This window comes from Panthera pardus, unplaced genomic scaffold (assembly GCF_024362965.1).
Source record: "Panthera pardus isolate Hobbes unplaced genomic scaffold, ASM2436296v1 HiC_scaffold_22, whole genome shotgun sequence".
Taxonomy (NCBI): domain Eukaryota; kingdom Metazoa; phylum Chordata; class Mammalia; order Carnivora; family Felidae; genus Panthera; species Panthera pardus.
Window position 1 is genome coordinate 72,498,079 of NW_026526788.1, and position 23,108 is coordinate 72,521,186.

A 23,108-nucleotide genomic window follows, 5' to 3' on the forward strand; every position below is an offset into this window, starting at 1 on the left:
TGATGCTGAGCATTATATAATCTCATTGAGACAGAACAGTCTGTATGAACCCTTTTCTCATCTTCCCACAAGTACTGTGGAAAACTTGACCTGCTCTATCATTCTTGGTTTATTTATGATTAGAACCAGAAATGTATACTTGGAACTTCCTCTCCTTTTCCATGGAACTTCTCAAAGAGATAAGGTTTGCTTATAAAAGGACCTTTAAGGCGCTATCTGCTTGTGTGTGGAACCTGACGGAATTGCCGTGGTGAGTCAGGAAAACATGTTTTCCAAGCCCTAATTTATTAGAACTTACTTATTTCCCCCAGAGGTCTAACTTAACTTGAATTACGCCAATCTTTTAAAAAAAAAAACCTATTTAGTCAGACTTAATCATATTTTTAACTTTATTTAGATGCTGCTAATCTGGACACTATCGCTGCTGCTGGGAGCAGTAGTAGGTAAGAAAAGATATTTATGCAGCGCTGGGAGAGATTTCTTGCTTGGCACTTTCAAAAAAGTCTGTGATGGCTGAATTCGAGCCACTAGGGGATAAGGTGTGAGTGAGAAAGGTGCCTGTTGAGAGCACAGACACCTGGAGTAAGGTTGCCAGATATAATCTAAGATATGCAGTTAAATTTGAATTTCAGATAAACGACAAGTGTTTCCGATACATGAGTATGTGGCAAAGTTATACTGAAAAGTGTTCATTGTCTACCTGAAACTCAAATTTAACTTTTACTTTTATTTGCTAATCTAGCAACCCTGACTTGGGAGTCCAGTGTGGGGTTTGAAACCTTGCTCTGCCAGCCACAAGTGTATTACCCTGAGCAAAATTCTTAACCTCTGCGTGCTTCACTATCTTCATCTGTAGAATGGGAATATAATACCACCCCTAACGCAGGATACCTGTGAGACTTATGTAGTCCTGTAAATCATCTTGCCTAGTACCTGGCACATAGTAACATTTTGCAAATGCAGCCCTCCCTCACAACGGCTACGACTCCTACCACTACTATAATCCAGACTTAATCCTCCTGGACATCCCTCCCTTTGTGCTGTTCTTTTATGGGTTAGCATTCAAGCATAGAGTTGTGCCAAACCATGGACTTTCTGTTTGATTATTCATGAGCAGCTTCTTCATCATAGGAATCCAAAATTCTCCTCAAACATAGGGGGCCAAAATACTTATATTGTTATATATGTAATGTTCTGGCACTTGCATGAAGCTTAAGTTCTCTACCCAAAACCCAACACGAGAAGATGGCTGTGAGGAATTGAAAACCTCACCCCTCTCTACCAAGGCCTGGAAATACAAGGCTGCTCTTTTCTTGGGCACCAGTGGCCCAAGGAAGACATCTGCATTGAGAAGCTAGACCGAGTCCCAGCAAGGGCTGGACAGAGACACGAGGGGAGTGAGGTGGTCATACATTGTAGAAATGAAGACCAGAAGCCTGGGATGTTGAAGCTGTTTTGTGAGTGCCTAGATAGGAATATGTCTGGGAATATGGAGGAGGTAAATATGTCACAAAATGTAATTTAACTCATATTTTGGCCGAGAGACCATTAAAAAGAGCATTCTGATTAAACTGACGTCCTTGAAACGCTTCTGGGTCATTACAGGAAAAGAAATCTGCTTCCGAAGACTTGGCTGCTTTAGCGATGATGCCCCATGGGCAGGAATTGCGCAAAGACCCCTCAAAATATTGCCCTGGGCTCCAAAAGATGTCAATACCCGCTTCCTCCTGTACACTAACGAGAACCCGAATAACTTTGAAGTAAGAGAACTCATTGTTTTCAGAACTAAGTTCTATCTATTTTATTTATAAAAAGTCCACTAACTTGATATTATTCTCTCTTTTGTTTTAATTTAGATTCACTTTATTTTCTATTGAAGAATAATTGACATACAATATTGTATTCATTTCAGGTGTATCACATAGTGATACATATATCATATATATATATATATATATATATATATATATGTATGTATATTATATATAATATATATGTTACAAAAGGGTCACCACAATAAGTCTAGCTACCATCTGTCACTGTACAAAGGTGTTACAATATTATTGACTATATTCCCTATGCTGTACATTACATCCTTCTGTCTTATTTGTTACTAGAAAATTGTACCTCTTAATCCCCTTCACCCATTTAATCCATCTCCCTCCCTCCCTCCCCTCTGGCTACCATTTTAGTTTTCTCTATGTATTTATGAGTCTTGTTTTGTTTTGTTTTATTTAATCATTTGTTTTGTATTTTAGATTCACATATAAGTTTAATCATGTGGTACTTATCCTTCTCTATCTAACTTATTTCACTTAGCATAATACTCTCCAGGTTTATCCATATTGTCATGAATGGCAAGCTTTCATTATTTTTTTTTTACAACTGAGCAATATTCCATTATATATATATATATATCTCACATACCATTTTTGTCCATTCATCCATCAATGGACATATAAGTTGATTCCATATCTTGGCTATTATAAATAATACTGCAATGAACATAGGGATGCATATGTATACCCAAATTGGTGTTTTCATTGTTTTTTCAGATAAAAACCTAGAAGTGGAATTGCTGGATTATATGGTAGTTCTATTTTTAATTTATTGAGGAACCTCCATACCATTCGTTATTGGCGACTGCACCAATTTACATTACTGCCAACAGAGCATGAGGGCTCCTTTTTTTCCACATGCTCACCGACAGCTGTTAATTCTTGTCTTTTTGATAATAGCCATTCTTACAGTGTAAGGTGGTATCTCTTTATGGTCTTTATTTGCATTTACCTGATAATAAGTGATGTTGAGCATCTTTTCATATGCCTATTGGCATCTATATGTCTTGTTTTGGAAAAAAATGCCTATTCAGGCCTCTGCCCATTATTTAATCTGACTGTTTTTTTGATATTCAGTTGTATGTGTTCTTTATATATTTTGGATGTTAACCCCTTATTAGACATATCATTGGCAAATATCTTCTCCCATTCAGTAGATTGCTTTTTCATTTTGTCAATGGTTTCCTTTGTTGTACACAGTCTTTTTAATCTGATGTAGTCCCATTTTTTTATTTTTTCTTTCACTGTTCTTGTCTGAGGAGACAGATCCAAAAAATATTGCTAAGATTGATGTCAAAGAACTTACAGCCTATGTTTTCTTCTAGGAGTGCTATGGTTTCAGGTCATACATTTTGTCTTGAGTTTATTATTGTATATGGTATAATAAAGTGTTCCAGTTTCATTCTTTTGCATGTGGCTGTCCCACACCATTTATTGAAGAGACTGTCTTTGTCTCACTATATATTCTTGCCTTCTTTGTTGTAGATTAATTAACCATAGAAGTGTGAGTTTATTCCTGGGCTCTCTGTTCTGTGCCATTATCTATTTTTCTGTATTTGTGCCAGAACCATAATGTTTTGATTACTCTAGCTTTGTAGTGTAGTTTGAAATCAAGAGTGTGACACAACTTTGTTCTTCTTTCTCAAGATTGCTTTGGCTATGCAGGGTCTTTTGAGGTTCCATACAAATTTTAGGATTATTTGTTCCAGTTATATGAAAAATGCCATTGATTTTTTTTGTAGAGATTGCATTGAATCTGTATATTGCTTTGGGTAGCATGAACATTTTAACAATATTACTTCTTCCAATCAATGAGCAAGGTAATCTTTCCATTTATTTATGTTGCCTTCAATTTCTTTAATCAGTGTCATTGTTCAGAGGACAGATCTTTCACTTCCTTGGTTAAATTTATTCCTAGGTATTTTATTCTCTTTGATGCAATCACAAATGAGATTGCTTTCTTAATGTCTCTTTCTGATAGTTTGTTATTAATGTGTAGAAATGTAATAGATTGGGGTATGTGGGGGGCTCAGTTGGTTGAGGAACCAACTCATGACTTTGGCTCAGGTCATGACCACAGGGTTGTGGATTGAGCTCTGCATCAGGCTCTGCATTGAGAGTGGAGTCTGCTTAAGATTCTCTCTCTTTCCCTCTGTCTCCTCCACTTGCATTCTCCCTCTCTCTCTGTCTCTCAAAATAAATTATAAAAATAAATAATAAGAAGAAATGCAACAGATTTCTGTAAATTGACTTTGTATCCTGCAACTTCACTTAATTCATTTTTTAGTTCTAATAGTTTTTTGGTGGAGGCTTTAGGGTTTTCTATATATAGTATCCTGTCATCTACAAATTGTGACAATTTTACTTCTTCCTTTCCAATCTGAATGACTTTATTTATTTATTTATTTATTTACTTTTGCCTAAATGCTGTGGGTAGAACTTCCAATATTATGTTGAATAAAAATGACAAAAGTGGGCACCTTTGTTTTGTTCCTATTTTGGGGGCAGGGGGAAGCCTTCAGCTTTTCATTGTTCAGTATGATGTTAGCTGTGGGTTTGTCATATATGTCTTTTATTCTGTTGAGACACATCTCTCTGTGTCCAATTTATTGAGGTTTTATCATAAATGGAAGTTGAATTTTGTGAAATGCTTTTTCTGCATCCATTGAGATGATCATTTGATTTTTATTCTTCGTTTTGTTAATGTGGTGTATCACATTGATTGATGTGTGGATATTGAACCATCCTTGCATCCCTGGAATAAATCCCACTTGATCATGTTACGTGATCCTTTTAATGTATTGTTGAATTCAGTATGCTAATATTTTGTCAAGGATTTTTACATCTATGTTTATCAGGAATATTGGCTTGTAATCTTTTTGTAGTATCTGTCTGGTTTTTGTATTAGAATAATGCTGATCTCATAGAAGGAGTTCAGAGCCTCCTTTCCTCTTCAATTTTTTAATAGTGTGAGAAAGATGGGTATTAAGTCTTATTTTTAAACGTTTGGTAGAAGTCACCTGTGAAACTGTCTGGTCCTGGACTTTTGTTTGTTGAGAGTTTAATTACTAATTCAATCTCCTTATTAGTAATCAGTCTGTTCAGATTTTATATTTCTTTCTGATTTAGTCTTGAAAGATTGTATGCTTCCAAGAATTTATTCATTTATTCCAGGTTGTCCAATCTGTTGTATATAACTGTTACTAGTAGTTTCCTATGATCCTTTATATTTCTATGGTATCAGTTGTAACTTCTTTTTCATTTCTCATTTTATTTATTGGCCCTCTGTTTTTTTCTGGAAGAGAAGAGTCCAGCTAAAAGTTCATCATTTTTATTTATCTTTCAAGGAAACAGCTTTTAGTTTTATTATTTTTCTATTGTATTTTTAAGTCTCTATTGCATTTATTTCCACTCTGATCTTTATTATCTCCTTCATTCTACTAACTTTAGGCTTTGTTTGTTCTTCTTTTTCTAGGTTTTCAGTTATCTAGTGTGTGGTTAGGTTGTTTACTGAGCTTTTTTTTATTTCTTAATGTGGGCCTGTCTCACTGTAAACTTCCCTCTTAGAATTTCTTTTCTGTATCCCATAGATATTTGAACATTGCATTTACATTTTTATTTGTCTCAAGATATGTTTTTTACTACATCTTTGATTTCTTCCTTGACTGTTCCTTGACCCCTTGGTGCCACATAGTTTAGTCTCCACATGTCTGTGGTTTTTTTCACTTTTCTTCTTGTAATTGATTTCTAGTTTCATACCAATGTGGTCAGAAAATATGCTTGATATGATTTCAATCTTCTTAAATTTATCAAGGCTTGTTTTGTGGCCTAACATGTGCCTTATTCTGGAGAATGTCCATGTGCACTTGAGAAGAATGTGTATTCTGCTATTTTTGGATAGAATGTCCTATAAATATATGTTAAGTCCATCTGTTCTAATGTGTTGTTTAAGACCACTCTTTCCTATTGATTTTCTGTTAGATGATCTATCCACTGATGTAAATAAGATGTTAAAATTCCCAGCTATTTTTGTGTTACTTTAAATTTCTTCCTTTGCATCTATTAATATTTGCTTTATATAATTAGGTGTTGCTATGTTGAGTGATTAAATATTTCCAAGTGCTATATCTTCTCATTTAATAGGTCTTTTATCTTTATGTAAAGCCCTTCTTTGTTTATTCTTACAGACTTTGTCTTAAAGTCTATTTTGTCTCATATAAGTATTGCTACTCTAGCTTTCTTTTTGTTTCCATTTACTTAAAATATCTTTTTCCATCCCTACATTTTTAGTCTGCAAGTGTCTTTAGATATGAAATGACCTAAAATGATCTAGTAGGCAGCATATAGACTGGTCTTATTTTTTTAATCCATTCAGCTACTCTGTCTTGATTGGAACTTAATGTCATTCTTATCCTACCTTTATGTTGCCATTTAGTAAATATTCTAAATATTGTTATATACATGTGTATACACACACACACATATATATATGTATATATAAACTCTCCTAATATCATATATAATCTCCCAACATTACACACACACAGACACACACAGGCACACACACAGACACACACACACACACACACACACACACACACACACACATGCAGCAAAACCATCTATTGCATGAAGACAAGATCCCTACATCGATGTTATAGCACATGTTTATCCTGACTAAAGCAACTGCAGAAATGTTATGATGTCTGGAAAGTAGTGACTTGATGATGGTTGCAAATAGCTTGCCTGTAATAGGAGAATCCATATTCACAAGGATCTCAAGTCTTGGCGGTCTTTTCCTACTCATCATCTCTCTCCGTGTACAAATGGTTCTATTGGACGCTATAAGAAACTTGGCATTAAACACTTTTCTTCTCAAAATAGGAAATTATTGCAAATGCATCAACTATCATGAGCTCTAATTTCAAAGCAGACAGAAAAACCCGCTTCATTATTCATGGATTCATAGACAAGGGAGAAGAAAACTGGTTGTCCAAAATATGCAAGGTAAGATATGGTAATCAATGAAAGGAAGGCTGCTTCTAGACTGATGATTAACAATGAGGAAGGCACAGGCCCCAACCAATCAGGACAAATGCTAGCCACTATGACACCAGAGGATCACCTGACTCTTCTGGGCCTGGGGATTCCAGGTAAGGTCCAGGAGGTGGTAGAGGGGTAGGAGGGACCTGGAACAGTCAGGGCAGCAAGGTTGGCAAGCATTTGGTGGCTCTGTGTAGTAGCTATTTAATAACTAATACAGAGATATTTCAAAATTTTAGCAAGGAATGTTGCCATACTGATGCAATATTTGTTGTATTTTCAATAACTTTTAATTTTTTTCAAGAGGTTTAATTTCCATTTGAAGAACTAAGATAACTTATTTTGCCCAAACTAATTGTTTTCCTTTGATTTTCACTTGCTACTCTTTGATCTCCTATGGTAGCAGTATCTAGGAAAATTCTGTATGTTTTCATTGACAGCTTCTGTTGTTTCAACAGTAGTGATCCAATTTTCTTTAATTTGTCTTTGGCTATGTGCCTTGTTATAATGAAGAATTAAAAGACAGAAAATCAAAGAGAACAATTTTTCCTAGCAACTGCTAGTGCTTGAGGAACATTATCATTGATTCATTTATTCAACAAGCTTCTGTGGCCAGCGTGGTGCACAGGTGCAGTTATTTCTTCATAGGTCTAAAAAAAAAGACACAAAGGTTTTCCTGAACACTCTTAATTTCAGACCTACCTATGACTCAAGCCAAAGGCTGGATTGAGTCAACTCTAGAGACTATCTGCTGATCCTGACGATAGCCAAAATTAATGAGCTTCATGTCACAAGTTCAAAAATAGTAAAACCTTAATTTGTCTTCTAAAATAATTTAAAGCTGATGATTACTCGGGAGAGGGTAGTAATAGATTTTTATACAACAGGGAAGGAAAAAGACTACGATTCTTAGCTCAAAGGGGATGTAAATTTTTAGATAGGGGTATACAATTTATTTCCAAAATCCCAAAAGCAGATTTATTTTTCTTGCATGCTTTGGCTCTGACAAAATGGTTGCTTTAGGATGGAGAAGTAAGTGGATTAAACTAGAAAGTTGGGGCGCCTGGGTGGCTGAGTCGGTTGAGCATACGACTCTTGGTTTCAGCTCAGGTCATGATCTTGCGGTTCGTGAGTTCGAGCCCCATATTGGGCTCTGCACCAACAGTGCAGAGCCTACTTGGAATTCTCTCTCCCTCTCTCTCTGCCCCTCCCCTGCTCTCTCTCTCTCTCTCTCTCTCTCTCTCTCAAAATAAATAAATTTAAAATAAAACTTAGAAGATTAAAGGTCCTAGACTCTAGTTCTAACTCTTTACTTAGCTAACTGTGACATTAGCAAACTATTTTCCCTCTTTGGATATTTCTATCTGTAAAATAAAATAATTGGAGATGATTCATAAAATTGCTTTATTCTTCTGAAAGTCTTCTTGGAAAAAAGGTGGGGATATGTATAAACATACATACACCCAAACAGACAAGATTCCTGCCAGATCTAACATTCATGAAACTATCAGTGACCCCCATCAGACAAGGCTTCCAGTAGATATCTGGTGGGTTATGCTTTTATGTGAAATAACTCTTCAGTGATGTATAATAAAATATGTTCATCCAGAAACTTTGATTAGTCTTTCCATCATGGAAAAGCTTACTCATTTTCTGTCAGTATATTTATTTAAAAGGGTCCTAACATAGGCTTTCATTTATTCATTAGTCCAATAAATATTTATTGAACACCCACTGTGTGCCAGGAACTATTTGAGGCCCTGAGGATATAGCAGTGAACAAAACAAGCAATGTCATGGGGCGCATTTTAATTAGGGACAATGTAGGCTTATGACATTTATGATGATCTAATGAGACAATCCACTGTACCACATTTTATACATTTCTTCTTGCAGCAAATGTCTATTTATGTGTTACAGTAGATATCCCAAGAATCCAGTTCCCATTATGGCCAAACCTTCAATTTGGAGCACATGCTAAACTTTTTTTTATATATTATTTATTTTTGAGAGAGAGAGAGCATGAGTGGGGGAGGGACAGAGAGAGAGAGAGAGAGAGGGAATCCAAAGCAGGCTCCAGGCTCTGAGCTGTCAGCACAGAGCCTGACCCCGGGCTTGAACCCATAAACCACAAGATCATGACCTGAGCCAAAGTTGGACGCTTAACCAACTAAATCACCCAGGCACCCCAGAGTACATGTTAAACTTTAAATTTCAACTTGTTGGGATGAGCACTGGGTGTTGTATGGAAACCAATTTGTCAGTAAATTATATTAATAAAAATGAAATAAAATAAAATAAATGAAAAATAAATAAACAGAAAAAAATAAAAGGAATTTCATAACCATAACAGACTAGAAGTTGTGTTTGTTGTTTTGGGGTTAAAAACAAGCTTGATCTTGTACAGGTCGAGAAGGGAATTTACCCTCATTCTCAAATGTGTTATTAATTAATAAACATCCCCAATTATTCACCCATTTATTGTGTCTGTTCCATCAGAACTTGTTTACAGTGGAAAGTGTGAACTGCATCTGTGTGGACTGGAAAAGTGGCTCCAAAACCGGTTACACTCAGGCCTCACAGAACATCCGGATTGTGGGGGCAGAATTGGCATATTTTGTTGAAGTTCTTCAGGTAACTGCCTCCAAGTTATATAAAAGCCCATCCACATTGCTCTCTGGGATTCTCCTTCAAAAAAACAGAAAAAAAAAATGCTGTAGGTATGATAATTACGAAAGACATTTCTCTATTGAGATTCGGCTTTCCCCATGGTTGAAAAGAAATACACAATATCCATCAATCAATCAGTCAATCTAGATTTGGGCTTCTATCCCTATTAAAGTCAATAAACTAGTTCTTTCAGCAACCAGGTAGGCTGTTTCTATTGGATCCCACCAGCATTTCTTTGAATTTTATCAGTTATTAAAACAAGTTGGCATGATAACGTCAACCTTAAGGTTAAACTATCTTGTTTCTGTTTTTGTTTTTTTTATGTTTTTAACAGAAGCACAATGACAGCAAGCTAATCTAATTTGGTAACAAAAAAACCTTAAAAAATGTTAACCTAGAATTTGCTTAAGTAAATGCTTTTATTATTATTTTCTAACCTGAATACTTGCTTCAGCACCACTGGGTAACAATTCCTTATACCTGGCAAGGATTTCCTCTACATAGTAAAAGAACAGAGATTCCTACTTCCACCAGTTTAAATGTTAAACCATTGCCATATTCTGTTATAACTGGGGGGGGGGGGGGGGAAGTCCGTGAAAATCAGTTGCTTTGAAGGGGCAACACGTTCTTAAAACTCAAGTTTTGAGGGGATCTTCTTCTGTGGCCATCTTGAGTTTTGATATATTTGAAAACATTCTGAAGAAGTTTTCTTTCCAACAGTCAGCATTTGGGTACTCACCTTCCGACGTCCACATCATTGGCCACAGTCTGGGTGCCCACGCAGCTGGAGAGGCAGGAAGGAGGATCAATGGGACGGTTGGGCGAATCACAGGTTGGTCAAACAGTAAAAGCTGAAAAATCGGACTAAGTGTTGCCTACATGGGGTCTAAACGGATGGCAGTTTGGCATTTTCTGAATTGGGCCACATGATCGGGAATCAGTATGTTCTGAGGACTAGCGAATTTTTTACTAATATTCATCTTTGGTCTACAGACCCCTGGTTTTTTGTTTGTTTGTTTTGTTTTGTTTTGTTTTTTACTTTTTTGAGAGAGAAATCAGGGGAGGGGCAAAGGAAGAGGGAGAGAGAGAATCTTAAGCAGGCTTCATGCCCAGCGTGGAGCCCAACTCGGGGCTCAAACTTACAAACATGAGATCATGGCCTGAGCCAAAATCAAGAGCTGGACACTTAACTAACTGAGTTACACAAGTGCCCCCATCTGTTTAACATATGTGTGTGTGTGTGTGTATATATATATATATACACATATATATACGTATATATACATATATATATGTGTGTGTGTGTGTGTGTATATATATATATACACGTATACACGTATATATATATATATATATATATGACTAAAATTTGAATTAAAAACATCGGGAAGTCTTATTCACATCTCTTTTCCTGTTTTCAGGCCTTCACAAAGGACAAGTCTTGTGACTAGAATAAAGAGAATAAATAACAAAATAAATAATAAATAGAATTAAATCTAAAGAGCTCAAAATATATAATGTATTATATTACGCTTTGATAGCAATTGATAATTAGCATAATCCTCACCCACCCTGAGCTAAGAGTTATAGGATACAGGTGGTTAAGACAGGCTGATCAGTCCTGCAGGCTGCTAGTTAGATAAAAAATATTCCACGAATCTCAGACTGATTGCTTCTGGCCAATGGCACCACATGTTGTATTCTCAGCCCTAAAACGACCTTGTAAGTTTATAGGAAAGACTTTGCTATCCTGGATCTGAGAGATGACTATTTCAGGGAGCAGTCACTTTTCTTTTCCATCTTTGCACTCTCTGTCCAACCTTCTGATTCTTTTTTTTAATACCTTGGGCAAATCGTTCATGTTTGGATTGGTGGGGGCATCCAGATGTCTATCATTAATTTGCTGGAGAGAACATTCTTTCTCGTGGTCCATGACTGTTTACAAGAGCCTACTCAGCCAGGCACTTTGTGAAGTTGTGGTCCTGGTGACCATGAATACAGAAGTCCTTGCCTTTATAGGATTTTACAGGAGAGTGGGGCAGGTGGGGAAGGGGAGACTTCTTTTAGCCTGAACAGCTTTTAGGAGTCTCATGTCTCCCAGAGTCTAGCTCTTTCCCTATAACTGTTGCTAGTGGCCTGGATTGTCCCAGTGACTAAACATCCATAAGGAGAGCCAAATTTCATGGTTTGAGAAAAATTTGCTATAATTTGAATAGTGAATTAGACACAGAAAGTGGAAGAAGATGATAAGGTAGGGAAGAACTACCTTATCTCTTTCCATAAATAAGTCATGGTTCCCACCACTGCTTGCACTTGGGTAGGTAATTAACAAAGAAAGGTGAATGCATACACTGATATTAACATGACACATCCTATCTACTTTAGGGTTGGATCCAGCTGAACCTTGCTTTGAGGGCACACCCGACTTAGTCCGATTGGACCCCAGCGATGCCCTGTTTGTGGATGTAATTCACACAGACGCTGCCCCTATAATCCCCAACATGGGTGAGTTCTGCAATTCATCCTCCATGAGTGTTTACTAACTCTATACAGTAGAGTGTTTTAGAGCATTTTGACTCTATACAGTGACATGAACTTTCTCATATTTTAAAATTCCTCAGGGTTTGGAATGAGCCAAACTGTAGGCCATCTAGATTTCTTTCCAAATGGAGGAAAAGAAATGCCCGGATGTCGGAAGAACATTCTCTCTCAGATCGTTGACATAGATGGGATCTGGGAAGGTAAAAACCATTATGGACATGAAGAGATTTTCCTAGGGGAACATTTGTATTTCATTTTACTAAATTTGCTAAGTATTTTGGTACAGGTCTCACATTTTCTGTAATGAAGGACTTTTAACACAAAATATGGTCTTTTCACTGAGGAAAGTTGGGCATGAGGAGACTCTAGGAAAGAAAATGTGATTGTAGTCAACTTTCCAAGGATCTAATTCAGGGAATGCATTACTAAGTTGTACTTATATCTATATGGACCAGTCTTTTCCTTCTAAAGTTATTTTTCCATTTCATTTAGCTATGGCATTACTATTAAATTTTTCAATAGTACTTAACTTCTGATCACATCACAAATCATAAATACACTGTATCCATGATTTTGTTCTGTGACCACCATGAGTTCACACTAATTAGAAAAATCTACTCAACAACTGTGTTCTAATCATGACATTGGAAAAATAAAATCTGTTGCTGATGTGTAAATCATTTCTGATTTCCAAGGGACTCGTGACTTTGTGGCCTGTAATCACTTAAGAAGCTACAAGTATTACTCTGACAGCATCCTTAACCCCGATGGCTTTGCTGGATTCCCTTGTGCCTCTTACAGTGTTTTCTCTGCAGTAAGTAGATTCTACTTTGTACCCGAAGAATTTTGTAACCATCACATCTTCATGACGTATGGTTCACTGGACACGACGTGCATTCAGTGAATGTCACTATATTATTGCCACATTATTTATACCTTTAATCATACATATTTTTAATTGAAGTACACTGACATTATTGTAATAGTGATAAGGCATTGGAGAACTTTAGAGGAATAGGCTTATATGCTGAAATGTCCACTTTGTTCTCTATCACTCCAGTATGTATCAGGTAAATGTTCAAACTTGTCTTAGAAATAGTGTAAGTAAAAAAAAAAAAAAAAAAAGTAGTCTAAGGAAATCTGAGCTATGGCTCCAGGATGCCGATACATATGGAAAACTTGTCTTAAATGCTGATCCTATAAAACTATATCATTATGGGCATGTGGATTTTTCTGTGCAACCTTATAATTGTCAAGTTTTTTGTTTCTTTGCTTGATTTTGAGTTTTCATCTTGTTTGGTATTCGCTAGACATCTGGGTTAAAAACCTTAAATGTGATCTTGAAAGTGATATATCTATTGCCTGTTATTTTTTTAACACTTATTCATTTTTAAGAGACAGACAGAGAGCATGAGGGGGGGAGGGGCAGAGAGAGAGAGAGAAACACAGAATCTGAAGCCAGCTCCAGGCTCTGAGCTGTCAGCACAGAACCCGATGCAAGGCTCAAACTCACGAACTGTGAGATTATGACTTTAGCTGAAGTCAGATGCCTAACTGACTGAGCCACCCAGGTGCCCTTTGCCTGTTATTTTTTATTGCTCTTCTTTTCACTATAAATTTTTTCAAGGAAAAATATGTGATCCATGTCATTTAATAAATAAAATTTTAAGTAACATGCCAGGTGAAGTCATAGTTACAAAGGATGTATAACTTCGTGATGAAGAGAAAGGGTCTGAAACCTGATTTCACTATTAAATGGTTGAATGATTTGAACAAAATTCTTAACCTAAGGCAGTTTTTTCATTTCTAAATGCAATAATAATGGGAGACTCCATAGGTTTTGTGGGAGGATTTTATGAGATGATATGTTTTAATTGCTTAGCCCAGAATCTAAAATATAATAATTAGCATTCAACAAATGTTGGCTATATGTATATGTGAGATGCATGTTTTACTTGTAGTATAGCTTATGCATGCAAGAACACCAACCCCTTCTTTGGTCTAGCTTTGTTTTTATCTTGTTCCCAAATCCCCAATCTCTAGGTAATGGTAAAACAAGCAAAGAAGCTTTAGGTTTCATTCAGTTAAAATTTAGTCTGATTCAGTAATATATTTAGACCTTTTAAGTGATGCTCATACACTTTTTTTTTTTTTTTTTTGACGATGGCAGGGAGAGAGAGAGAACGTGTGCATGAAGTGTGCATGCTAGCAGGGAAAGGACAGGGGGAGAGGGAGAGGAAGAGAGAATTTTAAGTAGGTTCCACACCCAGCACCGAGTCCAACATGGGGCTCTCAAGACCAGGAGATCATGAGCTGAGCTGAAATTGAGAGTCAGCCACTTCACCTACTGAGCCACCCAGGCATCCCACTCAGACACTTTTGTAAGAAAATGTTATCAGGTGGAGCACCTGGGTGGCTCAGTCCATTAAAGCGTCTGACTTCGGTCATGATCTCGTGGTTCATGAGTTCAAGCCCCATGTCAGGCCCTGTGCTGACAGCTCAGAGCCTGGAGTCTGCTTCGGATTCTGTGTCTCCCTCTCTCTCTCTGCCCTCCCCTGCTTGTACTCTGTCTCTCTCTCAAAAATAAATAAAAACATTAAAAATAAATACTTTAACAAAAAAAAAAAGGAAATGGTACCAGTTTTGCATATATCCCAGCCTTTGGACCCCTTCATCAGTTTCTCCCCAAGCTGGTATTGGCACAGTGATCACGGGGGTGGTGGTCAGTGTGTGTGCAAGGCAGAGGGGAGAACTTGGGGGTCTGCATTTTTGATGAGCACGTGGCTGGTGTCTGCAGATAATGTCTCAGCACATATACTCTTCTGGTTTGGCCAACTTCCCCAGATAGCTCTGGCCATTTCTTCCTGACTGGCTCAGTCTCCCCTTAGTTTTTGCTGGATGCAGACCCCGACTCTGGCCCAGTCCCCATCTGGTTCATTGATCCAAGAGACTGCCCCTCGCCTCCATTGTGGAGCAGGCTTGCCCCTCCATAGCAGAAATTGTGCTGTTTGTCTCTCCCATTGTGTTTCTCCCTCTCCCTTTTCTTCCCATAATTCCTTGACCCAGAAAGAGGACATTTTTCTATGTGATATATATCTTCTCCACACCCCAACCTCACAGCTACGACTTAAAGGCCAACTGGGGCATTTTCTGTTCACATTGGGAAAACTCTTAGATCTGAATCCTTCAGACCTTAACATGCTAAGTGGAAGCTAAAAATTCTGAGAAAAACCTGACTTTTGAGCCTTTCATCCTACTAATGGGCCCGATTTTGCATATCAGAGCTCCTCATCCCCTCTGCTCTTTCTTTTGCAATCTTTCTAAAATAAATTCTAACCCTTGGAGGCAGATGGATGTCTTGGGGGCCACTTGAGCAACTTACAAAGGCAAGAGACAAGATTAAAATATATGTAGAAATACATATCTAAATTCCCTTTTCGTATGATTTCTATAATATTTTTGTTAGTATCGTGTCATTGAACAGTAAAATCACTGGTTTATCATTGTAACTAATGAAATGCTTTTTAACCTTTGCTGAGATACTATGAAAATCTTCTTTTGCCATCAGTACAGAATTGGCTTTAGAATGTTTGAATTGCAATAACACGTGGAAAAAGAGGGTGCGCTTCATTCATCATTTGTTAATTTCCCCTAGAACAAGTGCTTCCCCTGCCCCAGTGAAGGCTGCCCACAGATGGGTCATTATGCTGACAGATTTCCTGGAAAAACAAACGGAGTGGGCCAGATATTTTATCTAAACACTGGTGATGCCACCAACTTTGCCCGTAAGTCTCTACTATATTTGCCTTAAATCCTTAATGCTCTGTATTTTATCATGTTTGGTGAAAATGTGTGAAATTGCTCTTCTGCAGAAAAGTTGGAAACACTCTTCCCAAACATGGAAAAATATTCAAAAGCTGTCATGTTCAGTGTAACTCGGGCTCAACGGGGGCAACAGAACAGAGTTTTGGGGGCCTGAACTAAAAATGATACCAAGATTGATTCCTTCATATTCGATTCTGGTGCTGCATTCAGGGGGCTTCTTCTGCTCCAGACTCTTCCAAGTTTCACTAAAGAAAATTCTGAGGTTTTGTACAAGCAGAAAAGTAATCCGGGAGAGAGGTGGCAGAGATTGTGGGAATAGAAGGGAGTTGCCAGATCGAAGAGCTGTTTAGGGCGGTAGCCTCCATGGGTGATAAGAATTAGAAGGTGCAGGGATGGTAAGGCATGGGGACAGCCCCCAGGTTTCCTTCCTGGGTCACAGAGGAAGAAAACTATTGGAGCCAGTGGGGTTGGCCACACTGTAAAAACTAAAGTTTAATCCTCTCCTCAGTTTGACCCAGGCTAGCTCTAAATGGCATAAACTGCTAGTTAAGTATGGACTGGTACCATAGAGTGGTTACCATAACTTAATACATTTCCAATGGCAATGGAAAGCTGAATTATAGAATTTTTTAAATAAGTGTAGACAACTTAGACCTGTGAAAAGGAATTGATGAAAATGTCACACTCTACCATTTTCCCGCTTTCTTTTAACGTAAAGTTCTTAGAATATTCAAAAATAAATTGCTAGGTCAAGAAATTGAAAGCAAAATATATGACTGACTTACATTTACTTGAAATTTCTTGATTTTGGAATGATTCTGTACTCCTGCCCTGCCCCCACATCTGTCTTCTGAACATTTAGATAAAGGAGTATCTATCTGCTTAGAAGAACGGCCACTACTGAGTCACCTGGGTGGCTCAGTTGGTTAAGCATCCATCTATTGATTTCGGCTCAGGTCATGATCTCAAGGTTGGTTAGATCTGCCCTGTGTCAGGCTCAGTGCTGACAGTGTGGAGCCTGCTTGGGATTCTCTCTCCCTTCCTCTCTATCTGTCCCCCCCCCACCCATGCTTTCTCTCTCTCTCTCAAAGTAAATGAATAAATAATTTAAAAAAAAAAACAATGCTATATATAAATTACTCAAAATTCAGCAGCAGTGGCATCCAATTAAGCCTGTTTTCAGAATATCTTCTGCACAAGCTGACATTTTGCAAATATTTTCACCCTGTGCAGGTTGGAGGTATAAGGTAGCTGTCACGCTGTCTGGAAGGAAGGTTACAGGACACGTGCTAGTGACTTTGTTTGGAAATAAAGGGAATTCTAAACAGTATGAAATTTTCAAGTGAGTGAAATATTACTCTAAGCTGTTTGTTTTACCTTGCACCTTAATGCATTTCAGAATTCTGTTTTGGAATTTTTTTTTCTCTGCTGTTTCCTGAGAAAACCACTGATGCCCGTTTTGATGCGTGGCATCTGGTTTATAATCAGTGAATAAGTATCCTGCCCACAAAACAACCGGGAAAAGACGATATGATGATGTCATCACTTAGTAAATTGTGGGAGAATTGTGACCAAAACATATTTGAAATTTTATTAAAGTAAGGATGACATTAAAGCCATATGAGTTATTGCTGGCAAATGACCTGCCACTGAGTTACCATACCTGTCTGCATCACTTAACACATTCGGATGCAAACGTACTACCAGTCACCTTACTAGAGATGCGTTGTTAGCTGGTTTTAGAACCTTATATGTATATATTGATGTGTATATTTTTGTATGTTCACGTAACGTTTCCATTAACTTCTCAACTCCCAAGGGGCACTCTCCACCCCGACAGCACTCACTCCAACGAATTTGACTCTGATGTGAATGTTGGAGATTTGCAGAAGGTTAAATTTATTTGGTACAACCGGGTGATCAACCCAACCCTACCCAGAGTGGGAGCGTCCAAGATCATGGTGGAAAGAAACGACGGAAAAGTGTAAGTAATAAAAATCCAAAGAGATTTGCCGCGCCGCGTCATTTTTGTAATCCTATTCCCACTGGAAGTCTACTTTAAGTTAAATCTATAGTTGTTCTCCCACATCATGGTCACAATTGCTTTCCCAATTGCTTCTGTTTCTTTGCTAAAAAGAGCAGAATTTCAAGGGGATAATTTTGAGAGATTTGTAGATGGGTATGTGTTATTTGATACATGTGTTAAAATGAGAATCCGGCTTCATGACCCTAAGTTAAAAAGAATGATTTCATTTAGCAACTGTGTGTGACAGCAGATCACTGGTTGCCTGGGGAGAGGAGAGATAGGAGGGGATGAGAAGGAGAGATTACAAAGGGACAGGAGAGTAGTTGGGGACAATGAATATGTTTACTCTCTTGATGGTGGGGATGGGATGGGGGGACTACTCTCATCCCCTTAGAAGATAATTCAATGAAGGCCCAATGCCATAATTCGTGGGCAGGAAATTTGACTTCAGCAAGTTGCTAACTGCCACCAAAAAAATTCAGCTCACTTTTATTTATATATAGTGTGTGTGCCCTTCATCTCTTGTGTCCTTCATCAAGATTAGTGTTTAACCTTTAATGTGCTATTTGAGAACCTTCCAGCCATCAGACCACAGGGAAGGAAATGAAGATGAAGAGAAAAGGCATCTTCTCAGAACCTTGTCTGTGCCAGGCACTTGACATATGCTTCTATATGTTATTAAAGAAAATTAGCTTCCAAGCAAACTGAGCATTGTTTAGTCTCATGGGTAATGCTCGTCAGTTTCAATTCAATTATTGAATTGAAATAAGAATGCCTAGTGAATGTAACACCAGGACCTCAGAAATATCCCTCTGGCTGATTTCTCATCATACCGCTGACCCTACTTTTCTTCAGTTGCATCGATTGACGACGTGCCAAGTGCTTAGTAGGTGTTTTCAGGATATGACAAATGAACACTCTCTGTGTTTAGGGGCATCCAATGACACCGCCTCCCTCTGCTATTGCACAGCCATGAGAGCACTGGAAAGGAGAATTCAGTCCTCTATACAGAAGAGACCTGTCTTCCCTTGGCCAATGTCTGCTCTCGGGCACATGGAGTGGCTCTCGCTCAGACTCGGGAGAATAGAGGCTGTCTTTATGCTCCAACACACCAGCCGGGTAGCAGGAAAAGCTGACTTTCTGTTATTTTGTCTCTGCAGGTTCAATTTCTGTAGTAAAGAAACTGTGAGGGAAGATATTCTGCTCACTCTTACCCCGTGTTAGGAGCAGCTGACATGTGACCACTGCACCTTACTGCTAATAAAATCTACTGGTGAAGCAATCCATTCCTTTGCTACCATGTCCATTTTTTCCAATATAACTTTTGTATAATGTGATTAAAATCCAAATTCTGGAGTTGGTCTGAAAAACCATAAATGACTGTTGAAGCTGGTTACATACCTATTATGTGACATTTGAGCTTTGAGAGTATTGTTTACTTGGCACTGACATCATGCCCATTGCTAATATTACTGATGTCATTCTGATCACGTAAGGCAGACTTCCAGATCCAAGATGATCCCCTCCCAGTGTGCACATGGCCAAGTACCAACCTTTATCATTTTCCCATCTTTACGTTTGTTGGGGGTAATCAGACATCTCAGAAAAGATGACACATAAGGATAAAAGGACATAGCAGATCCAATGCTTCCTAACCAGTCCCCCTGCTCCCAGTGGGGTCCCCCCAGGCTCCTTTCCTGTCTGCAGCCTTTTTAATCTTTCTAAAAAGCACAAATCAAAAATCTTCCCAGTGTTCTCCAGGAACCAAAGACTCTAGCATTCTCTCTCACCATATTCCTTCTAGAAATCTGTTTTCTGGTCTCCAAAAGGACCTTGATCTTGGATGGTGCTGGACCTTTGCACAAACCCTTCCACTCCCTAGGATGTGTTTTCCGTTGTCTTTCTGTCTGTTTAACTCCTACTGGTTCTTAAATCTGTGTGTAGACATCATTTCCTCCAGAAAAGCTTTCTTCACATCCATTACCATATCCCCTAAGACTGGATTAGAGGCTGTCCCACTGCCTTACTGCTGCACCCAGAGCTCCCCCCATCTCAGCACTTATTCCTCTATATCATAAGTGCTTGTTTACTTGTCTGCATATCTCTCATTAAGGGGGTTACATGTTGTATGTATCTGGCAAAGGCCTGGCATGTAGTAGGATATCAAATAAATATTTTCTGAATGATCAACTCACTAATGAAAAGAATGAATGACTCCACTAGAGTCAGGTATTTAAAATTAGGCCATGTCCAATCACTAATATCCTAAAAGAGAAAGGTCTTAAAAGGTGAATGGGGATTTGCCAAGAGGACATGACAGGTAGGGCACTCCAGAAAGAGGGAACAATACAGCCAAAGCCACAGAGATGTGAACATGCTTTTCATTCTATGTTTCACCAAAGAATAGGCAAGTTGATCAACACATGAAGACTTGTTCTGAGAATTATTAATCTGTATTGATCAGGATGCTTTCACTTGCAGGAACATAAAGCTCTAATTCAAACTGGCATAAACCATAGGGAACTGCATTCATTCACATGATTGGGAAGCCCAGGGGTAGGGAAGCTTCAGGTTTGGTTGATCTAACAACTTAATGACCTTTTCAAGAGCCACTTCTTTTCTGTTCCTGTGCTCTCTTGTCTATGGTGCCTAATGGTTTCATACCAAGGCAAGCTCCTGTCCCAGTTGAAGAAGGGCCACTTACCGCAACTGGGGCCATACAGACCTTCTCTTTCACATCCAGTAAGAGACACAAAGTGCATCTTCCTCCCCATCTTCCCAAACAAAATCTCTGAGGTTCACTCTGATTGGCCAGTGGCCTGAGAAATGGAATGTGCCGATTGGCTTATACCAGTCAGGGTGCACTCCTGGACAAGGTGTGAAGCCAGCCTCTGCAACACACGTGGAGTGGACCGTGTTGGCGGGGAATGAATATCTGAATGGAAGGAAAGATTCTTGGGGTTTTGACAAGAGCACCTGGAAGGATGGAGATGCCATTGACTGAAATGGGGAATGCACTGGGAGGAACAGATTTGAGGAGGGAGGACAGGGTTTAGCCATGTCAGATTTCAGATGTTCATCAGACATCTAACTTGGATGTCAGGTGAGCTGCTAAATATATGAGCACAGAGTTGAGGGTGGATGTCATGGTTACAATGTAAACTTTGGTGTCTTCATTGTATGCATGGATTTTTTTTAAACCCTGCATTTCCAGTAAAGAGATTAACACCGTGCTTAAATTGTGTTGAGTGCTTAATAAGCGTTTTTAATTATAATTACTATGGATGCCTCCTGGACTTTTTCTATAACACACTGATAATGATGAATAATGAATAATAAAAGAAATGAATGAAAAGATTGTCTGCAAATTTGCTCAAGTAACAAGATGGAACAAAGGATTTTAAAAGAATTTAATCTTAAAAAATACATCTGTTAAAAACCCTCTTATTAAGAAGGATATCCATTTTCATCATAATGAAACAGTTTGCAAGTCACTTTAATTGTTTTAAAAGAAATGTTTACTCAAATCATTTACCTATTTCTGGTCTCAGTAAATTTTTAGGAAATATTCCTATTTCTAGACCCCCAAATCAAATTTTTTTCTTCCCTTTAGGTCGGAGTTCTATAACCATTTGAAAGGATGAGCCAGCCCATGTATAAATGGTTCACTTTGAGCATGTGATTTTTAACCTGTTTCTTGCTGGACTTTATTTCTTGGATGTTAAGAGCTAACTGCATCAACTCTGGTTCTGCTTGCTCCTCTGAAATGTTCTTCCAGAAGGCAACGGACTGCCCTTTCCATTTCTTTTTTGTTTTTCCTAACACATGCATTATACTTACAGTGTGTCAGGCACTATTCCAAGTGCTTTATGCATATTGACTCATTTAATTCTGACCATACACTATAAGGTGGGTGCTTTTATCCCCATTTTCAGGAGAAGCAGCTGAAGCACAGAGAGTTTATCATACACCTTGCCTGAGGTAGCAAGCTATTTACTAGTGGATTTAGGTTTTCCCAAGGTCATTGTGATGTAAAATTTTTCATGTGTCTCTCTTGGTCTGCTGGACTATTGGTGGCCTTTGGCCAGCTCATTATTCCTGCTCCAGGATGCCAGGATTTGTCGCTGTTTTGTGTAACAGCTGCTGAGATTCAAGACTCTGCAAAGGTATTTCTTCTTGTCCCAAATCCCTCTAGCACTCTTGTGTACATATGCACGTGTATGCACACACACACACACACACACACAAACACACTACAGCCAAAGGAAAGGTGGAAGAAATATAAAAAGTAGATTCCCTAAATCTAGCAAGTAAAAAATTAATATGTTTTTGCCTACTATCTATGTCTATGTAGCTGTAAGTATCCACTGCCTTGAACCTCCCAAATACCTTGAAGCTAATATATGGTACCATGATAAGGGTTTATAGGAACATTCAGTGCAAATAATAGGATGAATGTTTGCCTAAATGGCGACAGACTATGGGAGGGTGCTGCATGGTGAGGAAATTATCTGGTACTTCCTGAACAGGTATAGTCACCCCAAATAAAAATTTATTTTCTAACCCTTGGGCAGATCCAACTCGTCCCCCCGTCCATAGTGGTGCTATCTCAAGAGCTCTGAGAATTCAGTTTCTGACTTCATGGCAACTGCAGATTTGACCTCTCGCTCCTCTGGGACCCTCACGGGGGCTCATCTCCTAGGGCTGTTACATGGTCTCTGCTCTCGCTTTGATTTTTCTCTCCCCTAATTTATACAAGCCACTTGTATAAATGCTGGTAAGTTCTGGAAGTCTGGGGGACATACAGGAGTGTTGTTTTTGAAGCAACATGAGCGACCTGCCCCTGGGAACCCCTCACTAGTCACTTTTCCTCAGGCTCCAGAACCACTGCGCCACCTAAAAATACCCCCTCAACTTCTCTAGACCCCTCTTTGACTTTTATCCCTCTCCCAAACTCCTGATCCTATCTTGTGCAGAGGGACTTACCAGGGTTTTCAAGTATTGGAGACCATGCCTTTGGAACCTCATCTTTTCCAGCCAAAGTGGATCATGGAATATTTTCTAAATAAAGGCCATCCTACCCTAAAAGGAACTTGGACTCCAACTGTTAAAATAATTATTTCCTGCCTCTACTATTTAGACATCATTTGAATCCAAGCTAATTCA

The 23,108-nt window shown here is 38.4% G+C and overlaps 1 protein-coding gene across 1 annotated transcript; it reads left to right on the top strand.

Annotated features, from left to right (window-relative positions):
- The first annotated feature begins 321 nt into the window (after positions 1-321).
- PNLIP (pancreatic lipase) lies at positions 322-19,228 on the top strand. Its single transcript, XM_019459555.2, has 12 exons — positions 322-443; positions 1,606-1,760; positions 6,723-6,845; positions 9,380-9,514; positions 10,271-10,382; positions 11,936-12,055; positions 12,172-12,291; positions 12,787-12,905; positions 15,747-15,876; positions 17,150-17,258; positions 17,736-17,900; positions 19,103-19,228. The coding sequence occupies exons 1-12, from the start codon at positions 398-400 to the stop codon at positions 19,164-19,166; spliced, it is 1,398 nt and encodes a 465-aa protein (XP_019315100.1). The 5' UTR covers positions 322-397; the 3' UTR covers positions 19,167-19,228.
- The last annotated feature ends 3,880 nt before the right edge of the window (positions 19,229-23,108 follow it).

What these genes read in the sequence shown, in the direction of transcription:
- PNLIP (XM_019459555.2), top strand. Translation starts at nt 398, where the DNA reads ATGCTGCTAATCTGGACACTATCGCTGCTGCTGGGAGCAGTAGTAG. An exon ending in AGAACCCGAATAACTTTGAA is followed by an intron (nt 1,761 to 6,722) that starts GTAAGAGAACTC and finishes TTCTCAAAATAG; the next exon opens with GAAATTATTGCAAATGCATC. An exon ending in ATTTTGTTGAAGTTCTTCAG is followed by an intron (nt 9,515 to 10,270) that starts GTAACTGCCTCC and finishes TCTTTCCAACAG; the next exon opens with TCAGCATTTGGGTACTCACC.